At 32.0% G+C, this 17,596-nt stretch overlaps 1 protein-coding gene across 1 annotated transcript; it reads left to right on the top strand.

Moving 5' to 3' along the window:
* Nucleotides 1-12,521: 12,521 nt before the first annotated feature.
* On the top strand, nt 12,522-14,534 carry LOC145048125 (GATA zinc finger protein). Its single transcript, XM_078996544.1, has 3 exons — nt 12,522-13,375; nt 13,623-13,791; nt 13,996-14,534. The coding sequence occupies exons 1-3, from the start codon at nt 12,647-12,649 to the stop codon at nt 14,448-14,450; spliced, it is 1,353 nt and encodes a 450-aa protein (XP_078852670.1). The 5' UTR covers nt 12,522-12,646; the 3' UTR covers nt 14,451-14,534.
* The last annotated feature ends 3,062 nt before the right edge of the window (nt 14,535-17,596 follow it).

Consider the following 17,596-nt stretch of genomic DNA (forward strand, 5'->3'; position numbering starts at 1 on the left):
GCAAATCCGATCATTTATAGGCCTACATTGCATTATTATTGCTTAATTCTTATTAATTTATATGTTATAATTGGGTTTATTCCCATTTTTGACCTTTTGAAAAAATCTTCTAACTTAGAGGATTGCAGGTGTTCTTCTACCAGGGTGGTGTTGAAGGGGGTGTTTCTTTATCTGACGCAATTTCCAAATGCACCCGATTCTTTTTAGGTGAAATTGTTATATTGGGTTATACTCTTGAAGATTGGTTGTCGATCCACAAACAAAATCGATTTCAGTAAATGGGTTAAAGTTACTGGTTAATTCTTATAATCTTTATGGATGTCGGTCCAGACTTTGAAACTTGAAATTTTAGTTTTTTTTTCTTTGTTCACTTTTCTTTTTTTTTTTTAGGTGGAAAGGAGGTAGAAAGGGTACCCAATAGAATTCATATCAGTTGAGCGCTTTTTTGATTTGCTTTTAGAGTTGTTGCTGGTAATTCAACTCCCTTATTTTTTTGTATGTTGCTGTTTATTATATTTAAATGGGTAAAAACCGTCATAGTTCTTGAATGTTTTAGTACCATGACCATTCCTAATGAACTGAGCAGAATTCGTGCTTTGGATAACTTTGGTGTTGTTGGGCTTCAAACACAAATCATCAGAATGGTGACTCTTTTTCCAAACACAAGAAGGCATTACTGGAATATTTTGTAAAATCGAGAAAGTAGTTTTATAACATATTTACATGATGTGAAATATAAAATATGATTTTATTTATTTATCAAGTTATTGTCATTCAGTTTTGCAATTGGACACATTTTTGAATGCCTCATTGATATTGGAATGTAATGACTCATTCCAATTCCATGGTCCAATTTCATCATGTTATTTTTCTAATAACTTTTTATCCAATAGAATTTGCCTCAGTTTCCATTACCCATGCACGAAGTTGTCTAAAGAGGCGTTCCATTTGAATTGAAGATGTTTATAGTAAAAAGTCTTCATGAAAATGTTTATCACAAAGTAAGTTGCTATTTTTTCTTTGTCAAAACTATTGTATGGTATTGATGTCTCTAGAACTAGAACTGCTCCTATGGCAATATTTTAATCAACAAAAAATCAACTACAACACTAGTGGAAAATTGATTATATGTAATTTCCATATTCAAAGTTCAAACACCCCCTTACATCCTTTATTGTTCCATCATTTTTGTAGTGAAGTTATCACACCATAATCTGTCATGGTAAGTTTCAGATGTTTTGTGGTTTGGAAGAACTAATGTGTCACACTGCAGACTTAAACATAGAGCAAAAAAGATTATGAAGATGAAGGACTTCCACCTGGATGGGATAACACATATCAACTAAAAGAAGAAGTGGAGCATATGCTTACACCACAATTGTTTCAGTAATTTCATTAGATGGTGGAATTTGGCATATGTTAACAAAAATAGGGCAATGCACTTTCATTTTAATGTTTAGTTTTCTGTAATTTAGATCATCAAAATACCAATGTACATTCATTTTTTACCGTGTTTGCAAATGGACGAATTGTAGAGAATAGCAACACATTTTATTATGGCTACCAATTAAGGCGATGTACTATAGTTGCACACAAAAGCAACACCTTCCAATCCCCACGACTTGGGGGGAATGCATCTAGTTATTATAAATTTTGTTTTCAATAGTGGATTAAATGGGCATTATAATCTTGTTTGTTATCGTTACATCACACTTGAGACCATATTTAAAGGGGGTGCCGGTATTTTTCTTCTATGTTGTTTTCTCTTTCGTTTTAGTTTGAAACATATGTGTTGACATTTAGCGATTTAGCATTTTTATAATCTTAACATAATCAAAATGGTACTTTAGAGTAATTATGTAGTCTCTAATACATGGAAGCTTGGTGAAACCAATGTGGGGCATTGGAATTTGACTATAACTTATTGATAAAGATATTAAATTTTTTTGGGATTGGATTGTGTATGTGTTTTATTTCAGGGCCAAATGCAGCAAAGTTGTTTGGAATAATAATGGTAGATGGAAATTAAGAGACAATTTCATGAAAAACGAGATTCATCACACCAACAAGGCCACGTAAATCATGAGATACAAGCTACTAAAACAGGAAAAAGAATCTACTAAAACAGGAAAAAGAATGAGAATGAAGATTCTTTCAAGAATGACTAACATTTTCAAGAATGAGATTTTATTCTTATAGAATGGATATTCTTTCAAGAATAACTTACTCTAAAGCATTTTATTCTTTATAATGTGACAAAAGCTTCATGAATGACATTGTATTCTAATAAAATTTGAGTTGTATTCTTATAGAATGGGACTTGTATTTTGCAAAATTTGTATTTTGGCATTCTCATAGAATATCATTTTGTTAGAATTTCATTATGGCAGAAGAAAAAATCAAGTAAAAATAACAATGACATTAGAATTAGAATTGAATCACTACTAGAAAAACAGCCTTTTACGACACTCATTGCGCGTCATAAAAGGCTCAGACGACGTGCAAATGCGCGTCAAGGAAGGCCCTGTCATAAAGAGAGACGACGCTCATTTACGACGCACAATTACGTCGCCCATTTACGACACGCAATGCGTATCAAGGAAGGCCCTGTCATAAAGGAAGACGACACGCATTCGCGTGTCGTAACCTTACGACGCGCGTGTTAATGACACGCAATGCGTATCTAGAAAGCCCCTGTCAAGAAAGGCCATGTCATAAATGAAGATGACACACATTTTTGCGTATCATAATTTTAAATGTTTTAAAAAAAATTATTTTATTGATTTACTAATTTTCAAATTAAATAATACATTAAAAATCTCATAATACAAAATAAAATACCATAAATAACAAAGATAATTCATTTCATGAATATGTCAAATACAAATAATTATTCCAATATTGAGTAATTGTAATAAAAGAAATGAACTCAAGAGAAGTAGAATTTATATACAATCGCATTATCTAGCTTACTATGTACCAACAACTCTCTGTGTGTTTGCTTTTGCTTGAGTCTTGTTTCCTCCAAAGCTTCTAGCCATGCCAAAGTATGAGTCTTGCCTTTGCTTGAGTCTTGTTCATGTCCAAATCAAGTAAAACATTGCTAACTTATATTCATCAAGTCCTTGCCGTGAAGTCTTAGATAGATGCTTAACTGTAATATACAATCCTTCTAGCAGGCCCTAGAGATCAACCTGCCAAAATAGTACACCAAATTAATCAGAAGTTGAGATGCTACCTATAGGACAATCCAAAAACACAGTAAATCCATGGACTTACCGTGGATCAATAATTACATACACCAAAGTAATGAAAACAGATGTTTGTTGGCCACACAACACACATAACAAATGTAGCAGAAATGACACATACCTTCCTGGAACTGAATTGAAGTCACCACAGATGAACATTGGAATATCTGCACTTGCAATTATCTTTTCCAATCCTTTTAACAATGTGTGAACCTTCAATTTTCACATTTATATAGTTTTTAAGTTATTAAACAAGAAGAAAAAGTGTATATATACAAACAACAAGAGATACTTATCTTCTTTGTTGTCATTTCTCTTCGACAAAATCTACACTAAAAGAAATGTGCACATGTATATTAATGTCAAAATTCCTATGAGGGCAAAATGGTCATAATAATTCGGAACAATCTGGAAGAGTATTTTTGTCCGAGTGGAAAGTGAATCTTGATTTATATATATATATATATATATATATATATATATATATATATATATATATATACATACACACACACGACACAACACAATATCAATGTATGTCAGTGTGTGTGCTAATAACCGAGAAGCTAAAGAGCTTCCTAACATGGAAGATAACATGAAAGTATAAAAAATGAAACCATGTTGAATGTCTTCACCATTTGGGCTTAAAGCAGGTGTCCATAGAAACATAAAAGTGTACATTGAACCCTTGAATAAAGATTGTATTGCACCCAATAATGCTATCCTTTCATTTGTTTTTACAGAAAAAAAAAAGAAACTATTAGGTCCAAATTTAGAAGGCAGAATGATATGTATGCATAATTACAAGATTGCCACTTTGGATTCTTCATGCTTCTCCTGTATATATATGAGAGAGAGAGAGAGAGAGACCTGATGCAATTGCAATAGCAGCACCCCTGAATTGGGTCATTAGATCTTTTCTTTCTGATGAGTCACCATAATTTTCAGTCCATGATGATATGATGATGGCCATTCCAATGGCAAGAAAGATTGAAGCTGCATCAAATGGAGCAACAGGTCCCCTGGCCAATGAACCAACTAAAAGATTTCCAAATAAACCAGCTAAAATGGCAACCAGTCCATTCCCAAGAAATATTGCCTTGGAGAATGTAATTGATAGCCATTGTTGCTCAAAACCTCTCTACAGATGCATCAAAACAAGAGCATTAGAACCATACACAATATAAAGGGTGTATTTAGAAATGTAATATTATATCTCACCTTGTTGTGTTCAGCAACAAGCCATGATTCGAAGGCTGAAAAGAGGAGAGAGGTGGCAATCCCTCCTAATATATGCCCCACCATTAGAATTCTGGTGAATGCTTGGTGATGCAACTCAAAATGTAGGTTATGCAGTAAGTAATTGAAGCTTTTTTTCCTTCTCCTTCTCCTTCACAACCCCATTTTTAACAAGTTCTTGCTCTTCTAAGGTTGTTTTCTTTGCATTTTGATCCTTAATTTCGACCTTTGATTCAGGTTCCTTTCGAGACAGATCTAGTAAACTTTTCCTCACTACATATTACATAACAAGATTTGTAAGCATCTATCTCACTAACAGTTGAGTAAGGAAAACTGAAATTTGCTTTGTACTTTATTTTTTACCCATAGCAGCAACCTACTTACATACGTACGTCTCTTTACCAATAATAGCAATGTTTTTTATTATTATTTTTTACTTATGATAACACTTATAAGTTATACCTACCATAATAGCAATGTACTTTATTTTTACCCAAAATGGCAATGTTGCATTTTCTACATATATATACGAGCATATTAAGTTATCTACTACATAATACTACTATCTGTAAAGAAAATATAAGTTTGTTGCTACTAAAAACAAGCTATCAAGATTAAAATCCAACATTGCTATATTGTTATTATGGGTACAAATACAGTACAATGCCTATATTGGTAGAAAGAGTATAGTATGTTGTTATTTCCTGCAATATGCCCTTAAAAAGAAGGGGAAAAAGTACAGCAGAAGTACTTGGAGGTCTATTTATGGCCTTTGCAACACGTCAATTTGCTTTTCCATCATCAGAACTACTACTCCCACTTTATGTTTCACTTGAACTCCCAGAGCTCCTAAAGTAAGTCCACTTTTACAAGTTACAAATACAATATTATATGAAAAGAGATTTAAGTTTTATATATATATATATATATATATATATATATATATATATATATATATATATATATATATATATATATATATCAAAAACAACTATTTGGACCTTCTTTTTGATCTTTTGCCAGACAACCGTCTCTTTTCTTTCCGTTTGTTCTTACGCTGTTTGACTTCTTTCTTTGTTGATCTTTTCTTCCTCCTGTTACCACCAGCAGATGAACTTGAAGAATCGGAATCAGCTTCTGATTCGGACTCCGAATCGGAATCGGAATCACTCTCCGAAGAATAAGAGTCGGAATCTGAATCAGATGGTGAGGACTTCCTTCGTTTCCTCAATTTCTCCCTGATAGTTGATCCATGACGTTTTTTTACTCGCCTATCGGAACTGTCATCAGAAGAAGTATCTTTCTTTACAGTTTTTTTTCTTTTTACCTATAAAGAAAATGTAACAATAAATTATATAATAAAATAAATGTTATTCATGGTTAATAAATAACAACAATACCTTTTACGGGTTCCACCACATTATTCTTCTTAATTTCGCCACAATCCACAATTTTTACCACACCAGAAGGTTTTCCATCACTTGTTCCCAACAACTCAATCTTCTTAATTGTCTCCATTCCCTTTGTTACCTTACCAAAAACACATGTTTCCTGCCATATGATATAACCAGTGAATAAAGCTAGGGTAAATAAAAAGATTATAAAATCAAATACTTTCCCTGCACCATCAAACACTAGATTGCTTTAATATATTGTTCCCAATCAGGGGCAATAACAGCAAAACAAATAAATTGATTTTTGTTTTTTAAATAATAAATTAAATTAGCCTTAATATGAATTGATACATTTAGGGGGAGTTTATTTTTTTTTTTTAATAATAATGATAATACAACAACACTTACAATAATAATAATGCAACAACAAGACAAGACTAGATTCACTGACCTGAAAGACAGTCCTCTCCCCAACAATTGCTCCATTTACAAACTTGGTGTTGTCCCTTTGTGATATTTGCTTGTGCAAATACCATTTGGTCAATACCCTAACAATTCTTTTCTCCATTTAACTCACTTTATCAAGATTTTAAGAAGAGGCAGGCATTAATACGACTAAAATTACAACATTGGCTATCTATGGAGGGTGAAGGATTAACAAGAAATTACTCGACTAAATCTTCAAAAGCTTCCAAGTTTTGTATGAAATTCATGATTGAAACTTGGAGATCCCGAATTTTGATAGCTCTGTTCCAGAGGATTAAGAGAGATACAAGATAGAGAAAGCCCTAAAAGAAATTGTAGAAGATTTCAATTTAATATTGATATGGCGATGTTGGGATGAGAGAGGAGAAAAGAGAGCACAATCGAGATTTATATAGGTAAATGGAAATAATCTCACCTGAACATCGGGAATCACTCTAACTTCAGCATTCGCATTGTCGGTTCCTATTTCAACTTGCTTCAGAAGGTGGTGATGGACTTACGAATAGCGATGAGTGGTTGTCGTGAGGCTGCAGATGTAATGGTGGTAAAGGGGGATTTATGGAGAACAAATGAGAAATCTGTTGGAGAATTGGATGGAACTGAATTCGAAGCCATAATCGCCAAAATCAATGAGTCGTTCAGTAGATGGTGATGAAGAAGAAGACCAATCGGAAGGACCGATGAAAGAAACAACAACTAGGTAGAAGGATGACCAGAAAAAGGCGTGCGAGCATCTTCATGTTTCTTCTCTTTTCGTCTCTGTCTCAGAGGGAGACTAGGGCTTGAAATTTCTTGATCTTAGAATGACACTAGAGTAGAGATCTGATGAGACGATTAACAAGTAAGGTCAGGAGAAAGAAAATGTGTGATGCGAGGGGAAACCGGGTAGAGCAAAGAATAAATTCGGCGATGACAAGCATGTTGTTGCCTTTATGGATGCGAACAACCGGAAAGAGAAGGTGGTGGCGGTCGGAGTACGAGCGAAAGAAGCAGCGGTAGTCGTCGCCGATTACGGAGTTGATCCAACTGTCGATTTCATCAGATGCACTCTGAACTCTTAGAGATGATGGGGTTCGATGGTGGTGGTCGAGGTTAGGGCTTCCAAATGGAAAGGGATAGAGAGTGAAGAGGTAGAGGAAGACGGGTTGCTTCAAAAGGATTGATAGCATCACAATTCTATTAGGGTTCATTGGAGAAGAAGGAGATAAATGGCGGGGTGTTAAATTTTTTGGGATTTCATTTCCCGGCTATTAAAAAAATGAAGAACGCGCCCTTCCTAAAAAAAATATAAAACGACACCCTTAGAAGACGCCCTTTTTTCGTTAGGTGCCCTCCGTGTTTTTCTTTTCTTTTTTTTAGGCACTAGTTTAAGGGCACGCAAAAATACGTGACCTCTATCCTTCAGTTTTTGGAAACCTAACATTATTTTTATGGACACACAAAAATGCGTATTGTAAATCTGCGAGTGTCATTGTTTGCGCGTCATTAAAGGGTATTTTTCATGTAGTGAATTAATTTAAAAGATCAGAATTCAAAATAAAAAGAATCAAATATCCCTTAAATTCCGAAAATTCATTAATTAAGCTTATGTTTCCTAATTTGAAGATAATGAAAATGTACAATATTACCTTTTTTAGTTAAATGACATACATTCTATTTTCTTTAAATTTATAATATTGGTAAATCAATTTCTTAAACTAACCAAAACCATTGGTCCATATTTATCCCTACATCCACATAATAAATGTCATTCACATTATAACCTAACCCTATATATATATATATATATATATATATATATATATATATATATATATATATATATATATATATATATATATATATATATATATATATATGAGAAAAGTGAATAGAACCTTTTAAAAGTAGTAGTTTTAAACAAAAGAATCCAATTTCATTTTCTCTTAGTTTTGTTTTGATAGAATACTACTGAATTAAGTTCAATTATGGAATGAAAAAGATCAATTATATATATTTTTATTGCAAATGATTATTGAAGTTTGTTGATAAAATAAAAAACCAATATTTTTTAACGAATATAACTCAAGCGTTTTGTCTTTCAATTGAAAAACTATATCCAATGATTTTGTCATAAGCTTGATTGAGTTATGACATGTTCTTCTTTTATCTTTTATTCTATTAGTTTTCATTTAGAATTTAGTATGTTTGATTAAATTGTCATGACTTTTAATGCTTTAAGTTCTTAGACACAATGAAGAAAAAAAACTTAAATTCGATCGATTTAGTAAGTCACATGATTAAGGAAGAATAGTAAAAGAGATATCATGATTAGTTTGGATATAAATTGATCAAAACTACATTGTTTGAAGGGTTCTATATATAAGATTAGGTACATGATAGCCACATATTCCCTATGCCCTATATATATATATATATATATATATATATATATATATATATATATATATATATATATATATATATATATATATATATATATATATATATATATATATATATATATGTGTGTGTGTGTGGGACGGTTCACTTGAGATTAAAAAAAAGTATAGATCTTGAGATTCAACCTCAGCCACCTATTTCTCATTTGCCACTCTAACGCTCAAACGTACCAGTAATAGCAGGGTATGCCTAATCATAAATGATTATATGACATAAAGGTATAATCATATATACTTTTTCTTGTTTATACGTATATGCATAATCATAAATAATTATACATATATGACTTTTCACAAACTAAGTAATCATAAATGAATATGACAATTGGTGGCAGAAGAGGTGGTAGTGGTATAAATGATGAAGGTGACAGTGGTGGGGTCAGCTGGTGTCAGAAATGGTGGTAGTGTGGTGGTGGTGGCGGTTATGGTGGTGGCGATGGTGGTGGAAGAGAAAGGAACGAGCGGCGCTATATGATTATAACAGACTGTCGTATCGGTACGCCGGAGGGTTGGAACGATAGATGTAAAATATATGGTTGAGGTTTAATCTCAAGATCTTTATTTTATTTTTAATTTCAACAGAACATACATCTATCTATCTATCTATCTCTCTCTATATATATATATACACACACACACACACACATTAGGCGAATACCCGCGTGTTGCGCAAAAACATCTATATAGTTGAAATCTTTACAAATATATGTTTTTTTAAATATAACAATAACGTTGTTGTGAAATTTGATATAATAATTCGTATGCTAAGTTGATATTATATATTTATTATTTTGACTTATATGATAATATATACATCTTTTAAAACCGTATATTCTCAATCGTTTAAATGACCTCTATCTGGCGAGTTACTCATGAATAAAATTAAATAAAATATATTGTTTAATGTTATTTATAGTTGTTATTATTAATTAATTTTTTAAAATATATTTGTTTATCGTTTTAATTACTATCATTCCAATTATTTAAAACATCAAACATTGTTTTTTGTTTTTAGAAATAACAATATAATCATTTATATAGATTTATTTTTAAATATTGTTACTGTAAATTATTTTAAATTACTTATTTGAAAACTTTTAATTATTATAAAAATATATTTAGAAAATACTTTAGTTAAATTAAGATTACAGTTTAGTTTTTGCATTTAACACTATAATTTATCACATTTAACTATTCATAAAATATTGTTTGGATTTTTTTAAATGGAACTGAAATTTATATTTAAATTGACCTGTAATGTTATATTTAAATTAATATTTTAAGTATTTTATCCAAACTTTCAAAACTTGTAACTTTAAACTGATAATAATTTACATACAACAACATATTAAATCTAATAAATTAAGTATAATATGTTAAAAGTTAAAGACATAAATTTATAAGTAGAAGTAAATATATTATTTTATTAGTGATTTTTTTATATTTATGATTACACTTTAGATTGGATATTTATTTAACCTTATTAGCCAACTTATAACCATTCTTAGAAAGACACTACAATTAATCACTTTAACTACTTACAAAATATTTTATGAGTTGTTTAAGTTGAACTAAAATTTATATTTAAGTTGACACTGTAGTGTTATACTTAAAATAACAATCTAAGTATTTATTCAAACTAGTTAAAAGTTGTAGCTTTAAAATAATAATGGTTTACATACAACAATATATTAAAACTAATAAATTAAGTATAATATATTAAAAGTTAAATACAACCTTATAAATAGAAATAAATATTATTTTACTATTGAAATTTAGTTTATATATGATAACACTTTAAGTTTGATATTTATTTAACCTTATTAACCAACTTATAATCATTATTATAAAAAGATTGAAAAGTCATAGAAGTTTCAAATGAATTTGGTGAAAAGAAAAATACTTTTTTTATTAACCCTGTAATGTTATATTCAAATTAATAATTTAAGTTTTTTATAAAAATTGTTCCAAAATTATATCTTTAAAATGATAATGGTTTACATCTAACAATATATTAAAACTAATAAATTAAGTATAATATGTTAAAAGTTAAAAAAAAAAAATCACTTAATAAGTAGAAGTACAGATATTATTTTAATATTAAAATTTAGTTTATATATGATTACACTTTAGTTTTGATATTTATTTAACCTTATTAACCAACTTATAATTATTATTATAAACAAAATTGAAAACTTATGGAAATTTCAAATGAACGTGATGAAAGAAAAAAGGATTTCTTTATAATATATATATATATATATATATATATATATATATATATATATATATATATATATATATATATAGGGTTAGGTTCATTTGAGACCACCTATATTTTATGAGACCGTGAGACGCATTTTTTTATTTATTTTAGTTAATTTATGTTCCGAAAATAATATTTAAAAAAAGAATTTTTTGATTTTTCCATTTATTTTGCATTTTAAAATTATTTATAGAATATGTACAGTGTAATATTCTATTTAGAATATTTCACGTATTTAAAAAAAATAGATTTTTTTTTTATTTTTTTATATTTTTTTTATATTTTTACTTAATTCAAGTTCCGAAAATAATATTTAAAAAAAGAATTTTTAGATTTTTCCATTTATTTTGCATTTTAAAATTATTTTTTAGAATATGTCAGTGTAATATTCTATTTAGAATATTTCATGTATTTTTCAAAAAAAAAAACCGATTTTTTTTTATTTTTTTTATTTTTTTATATTTTTTTATATTTTTTTTAGTTAATTCAAGTTCCGAAAATAATATTTAAAAAAAGAATTTTTGGATTTTTCCATTTATTTTGCATTTTAAAATTATTTTTAGATTTGGTCTCACGGTCTTACAAAATTAGAATGGTTTCAAATGAACCTGAACCTATATATATATATATATATATATATATATATATATATATATATATATATATATATATATATATATATATATATATATATATATATATATATATATAAAAGAACCACACATGCAAGTAAAAAAAATTTAAGACCGAATGTGAATAATATGAAACACATTAAGTCCAATTTATATCTAATAGAGTACATAAAAAAATATATGAGTAAATTGCACGAATGGTCCCTATGGTCTGGGGTAATTCGTACGTTTGGTCCCTAACTTATTTATTTTAACTCGGAAGGTTCATACAGTTTGTTTTTGTTGCACTCTAGGTCTCTGTCTTACCTAAAAAAGTATTTTGCTTTTGATTTTTTAATTTATTTAAATAAATTGGGGTAAGTAAAGTGGGATGGAAGTGAGGTTGGGTTATGTTTATTTTAATAAATTAAAAAATCAAAAAGAAAAATAATCTTTTTAGATAAGATAGGAACTAAGCGTGTAATAAAAAGAAACAATAAAGATATTCCTAATTAAAAAAATAAGTTAAATACCAAACATACAATTTATATCAAACCATGGAACCTATAATTTGCTCAAAATTTATAATTGAATGTCTTGCATATTTTAAGTCTTGTCCTATCAGCAAACAACCGATAAGTTTACTGTTTGTTAAAAAAGAAACATTTTTTTAATACCATGATCCAAATTTTGGAGATGCCTTTGGTGATTTTCCGATATTCAATAATAACATTTGGTATTTTTGTGATTATCCCAATAAATATATATATTTAGAAATATAGGTTTAAAAAGTAAAATGGTGATAATCGATGGCAAAATATGACTTTAACCCTCCTCTTTTTGTCCCAATCGAAAAAGGTTTTCGATTTCATGATGTTACAAGAAAATCAGGAACGCTCCATCTCCAATTAGTGTATCTGTCGTCTTCTTCCGACTAACTCCTCCTCCATCACCCCAAATGTCAACAGAATCTTCGCCTGATGCTATGTCGCGCTCCGTCGGCGGCACCGAGTACAGCTGGTGCAGAGCCGTTCCCGGCGGCACCGGCGTTACTGCCTTAGCCCTACTCTTCTCCAAACCTCCCAATCTATCGCATCTACAAGCCTCCATTCACAAACTCCAAGACTCCCACCCTATCCTCCGTTCAAAACTCCGATCCAATCCCTCCACCAACACTTTCTTGTTGTTCACCCCCTCCGCTTCCACCCCCCTCGAAATCCATACCTCCGATCTTGCCCAATCATACTACCAAGCGCTCGAGCACGAGATGAACACAAACGCCTGGCGCAATCAAGACAATCGGGTTACTGAAAACGACGTGATGTTCGCGAGCCTTTACAATTTGCCGGATCAGAAATGGGTGGTGGTCCTGCGGTTGCATACGGGTGTGTGTGATCGAACAGCTGCGGCGTTTTTGTTGAGGGAGTTATTGGGGTTAATTGCCGCCGGAGAAGGATGCGTTGACAAGGAAATAGTGAAAGAAGATGGTATGGGTTTACCGATCGAAGATTGCATACCTGCCGGAAAAGCTAATAAACCGTTTTGGGCTCGTGGGGTTGACATGCTTGGGTACTCCGTGAATTCTTTCAGATTTTCGCATTTGGATTTTAAAGCTACTGGTTTGCCCGATTCGACTCATTACGTGAGGATGCAGATCGGATTAGAAGATACCGATCAGATTCTTGGGGCAAGTGTTCTTATTTTCAATCACATTGCTTTAAATTTCATCCTTTTTATATCATATCATCTTATAACATATATAACCACTATACTCAATTGGGTATATAGATCTTGAACTTGTTTCTTCCAATATTAGCTAACTAAAATGATCATCCCAGTTAATAGAACTTTCCAGGTGATCCAAGATCAGCAAATTTGTAATGTCTTCTTCTCAATAATGAATATTAGCTAACTAATGACATGACTTTTTTCAGGGCTGCAAATCAAGAAATATCAAACTATATGCTGTGTTAACAGCAGCTGCATTTATCGCTTCTCGTGCTTCTAAAAACCTTCCTGATGACAAATGGGAGAAGTATTCGCTTGCAACACTCATTGATTGTCGTGCACTTCTTGATCCAGTTCTTAGTGATCATCATATTGGTAAAACACTAAATTGGTAATCTCTTTGATTGTAGAATTGGATGGATAATATCTAATGACATATGACATGACATGACAAAGAGTCGTGTACCGCTTTTGTCATACATTGATATCAGTATCAGTCTCAGTCTAATGCAGATCAAACGCAGTGTGTCGTGCATAACAAATAATTGGCATTAACTTGAAATTTGTCAAATGATGTAGGATTTTACCATTCTGCCATCTTAAACTCCCATGATGTGAAGGGAGGGGATGATTTGTGGGATCTAGCAAAAAGAATCTACACGGCCTTAGAAACTGCAAAGAACAACAATAAGCACTTCACGGACATGGCTGACTTAAACTTCTTGATGTGCAAAGCCATTGACAACCCTGGTTTGACGCCTTCTTCTTCATTGAGAACTTCACTCATTTCTGTATTTGAAGAGCCAATAACTCAAAACTCAAGTCAGTTTCACAAGGACATTGGTTTGCTTGACTGCATTGGGTGTGCATCTGTTCATGGTGTGAGTCCTTCACTTGCAATCTTTGACACGGTTCGTGATGGTGAGTTGGATTGTGCTTGTGTCTATCCATCTCCAACACATTCAAGGGAACAAATGCAAGATTTTGTAGATCAAATGAAGAAAATTCTTTTAGGATCTAATGTTTCTCAATGAAAATTGTTGTAATTCAAATTGCATGTGTACTGTTTTGGATTCGGGTATCCCTCATCAATATTCTTGAATGAATTTAATTTTCTATCTTGAGAAGTGGAACAAACATTTGTTGTAGTCATAACTCATAAGTCATAACTTACTTCCCTTGATATTGTTATTACTTGTAAGTAACATCACATCAAGGTCTAAAAACCTTCCTAATAGTATACCAAGTCAATATATTTTATACAAAGTTATGATTAAATAATGGATATTAAAATTACTTCTAAAATCTAACTCAAAAATATCTTTTAAAAAGTATTTTATATAAGAAAATCCCTAAGTCCACCTCTTAAAATTTAAGATCAAAACCAGACCCGGTTCTATTCTCTATTCTGGTTCCAAAATTTTGAAACCGGGTGATCCACTTATATAGGTTTCAGGTCCAGAGTTGGGCGGTGGATGCTCACCCTTATATAAAAACGTTAGTGTCATTGTATTTGAAGTGTTTGTCATTGGTTTTACTAATTGTTCATCTATATTTGACATATATATGACGGTTTGCAAAATTGAAGGATCTGACGGGTTGAAAATGGTTAATGTGGTAGGATGTTCGAGATCCCTATCATAAGGTACAAAGGAGGTAGAATGTTTTGCAACCTACCATAAGGCACATAGATTACTCTGTAGAAAACTTCCAACAAAAAAGAAAATATATACAAAAGCATATAAAGATAAAGATATAAAAATAAGGGAAGTTGACATTGTAGCACAACAAAGTTTTGGCTTTGTTCCGGATTGGTAACTAAAGTTTTCTTTTTTGCACAATTAGTTTGCAACGACCTAAAAACCAGGATAAAAATTTTCATTGTAAAAACAAGAATTACAATAATCACATTGTTCCAAAACCATCACAAAACAATAATGTCAAATCATCATAGTACAATATCAAAAGTGCAGAAAATAGTGAGGAGTGTATGTTGTGGCATCACGTCGGACCCTTCCCCTTAGTACTGGTGTTAGGGATAAGATCCTCAATCCTATCTAGGATCCCGAATCTAAAAGATATATAAGGATCCTTAAACCTATCCAAGATCTCGGATCTTAAAGGAGTCTTAGGTTCCCGAACATACATCAAGATCCTCAACAACGCCATTATTATTGCCCAACAAGTTTAACAACTATATTTCTTGTTTATTTGTCACATGTGCAGAAATGGTCAACATAAGACTCATTCACAACAAAGAATCAGTGCAACCAGGCTTAAGACCCAGAAATACCAAGACAAAGCACGTTTTAAATACCAGTTCAGCAGGATCCCCGAATATATCAGACATTTAGTTACTTAATCTAGATTATAAATGCACCTGTAAAACACACACAACGAGGACAATTCTCTGACACCTTACTCATCTAGACTCACTTTATCATTTGTAATCATATTATCAAGCTCATATCTGTAATTTATGTTCAAATCAATAAGATCATACAAGGTATATGATTATTATCACATCCCAATGTTTTATGCTGGAGGCTTTCCATGTAAATCATTTGGGCAGTCTTCTATTTTCGTTAATCACTTCACCTACAACACCACAACCTCTCATGCAATTTGGTTAATATCTACTTTGTCAATTTTTAACCAAAACAATTTGGCGCCCATCGTGGGACTGTGGCGTTCTTAATTCTCGAAAATTATGTCTAGACAAACAACTTTATCTTCTTCCTCTATTCCTCCCATTTTGTCAAAAAATCTTACACCACTTCTAAAAGGACCTCACAGTTAGAGGAAAACTATGGATACCTCTAAAAAGTACACATTTCCGATCATCAACAATGTGAATCCGGGATCCCTGATATTCCTGGATCCTCTTATTCCATAATAGCGAACTCTTCTCCATGGTGAAGATGGTATAGCAACAACTAAACCAACAACGGGAGAAAAACAAGACTATACTCAAGGAGATGAAAAGAATGAGGGTGGAGATCCATAAACCCCAAGGAGCAGCACCCTCGATCTTGCAACCCAAGATCCTAAACTTTGACAATGTAAGATCCTCAGGAAACCGTTGGGAGATAGGATCTTCAGGAAACTGGTAGGAGATAGGATCTTCAGGAAACCGCTGGAAGAAAGGATCCTTAACACCAACACCTGCTCCCACTTGGGATGTAATTCCAAACAAACAAGCCCATGTGATCCAGGATCCCAACGAAATCTTCATCACTCCCAATAACAAGGATTCTGGTAACTTCGTGAATAATAATACTTTTAATACTAACTCTATGGACCTTGATAAAGGAATGAGCCCCGTCATGGCCAAGAAACATCAACAGTTAAGGGGAATGATCTTAAGTGTGCCTGGAGTGCTCCAACCTATACAAGAGCATGAAACCTCATGATAGAACTATGGATCATGAGGAACATGTGGCATAATACATGGAAAGAATGGAGATCATCCCCATTCCCTCACACATGAAGGAAGGTTTCCTGTGCAAAAGTTTTTCTTTGACCCTCAAAGGATCAAACTTAAAATGGCTTCTTAATGTTACACCTTACTCTATCACTTTATTTTCCCATTTACTTAATCTTTTTAACAATAAATTTTCTTGTAGCATGACATTCGAAAAGATCACTAGTGACCTTTATCGACTAGTCCAAGATCCTAAGAAATCCCTTAGGGATTTTGTAAGCAGGTATGGCAAGGAAGCACTGAATATTCCTAATATCGACATGGCCACTACTGTGGAAGCCTTAAAGATGGGTTTAATGAAGGATCCTCCCTTTTATAAGGATCTCGTAATGACCCCATGCAGGAAAGCGGATGAAGTCAGAAGTAGAACATCGAGGTCCATCAGACTGGAAGAATATAAGAAGATCCAGAGGAGGACCAGTTCCCTGAGTTAATATGACAATCCTAATAGGAAGGCTGATTCTTCGGCCCAAAGATCCTATAAGCGGAAACGATATTCCAAACCTGGTCAGCATAGGGTTAGTACCCATGAGGGTGATGGGGAGGAAAATGAATTCCCGAGGAATACTGACTATTGTTTTACTGTGGATGTTTCAGGTCTAATCTTTACCATGCATGATCTTGGTAAAAAAGCAAGGTAGCCAAGGAAAGAAGAGAAATCAAGTGGCTGGAAAGACAAGTCTAAATGGTGCGCTT

The sequence above is a fragment of the Lactuca saligna genome, chromosome 5, assembly GCF_052625555.1.
Source record: "Lactuca saligna cultivar CGN05327 chromosome 5, ASM5262555v1, whole genome shotgun sequence".
Lineage (NCBI taxonomy): Eukaryota > Viridiplantae > Streptophyta > Magnoliopsida > Asterales > Asteraceae > Lactuca > Lactuca saligna.

Coding starts and splice junctions, on each gene's coding strand:
- LOC145048125 (XM_078996544.1), top strand. CDS start 12,647: ATGTCAACAGAATCTTCGCCTGATGCTATGTCGCGCTCCGTCGGCGGC. Junction 13,376..13,622: donor ATACCGATCAGATTCTTGGG/GCAAGTGTTCTT, acceptor GACTTTTTTCAG/GGCTGCAAATCAAGAAATAT. Junction 13,792..13,995: donor TCTTAGTGATCATCATATTG/GTAAAACACTAA, acceptor CAAATGATGTAG/GATTTTACCATTCTGCCATC.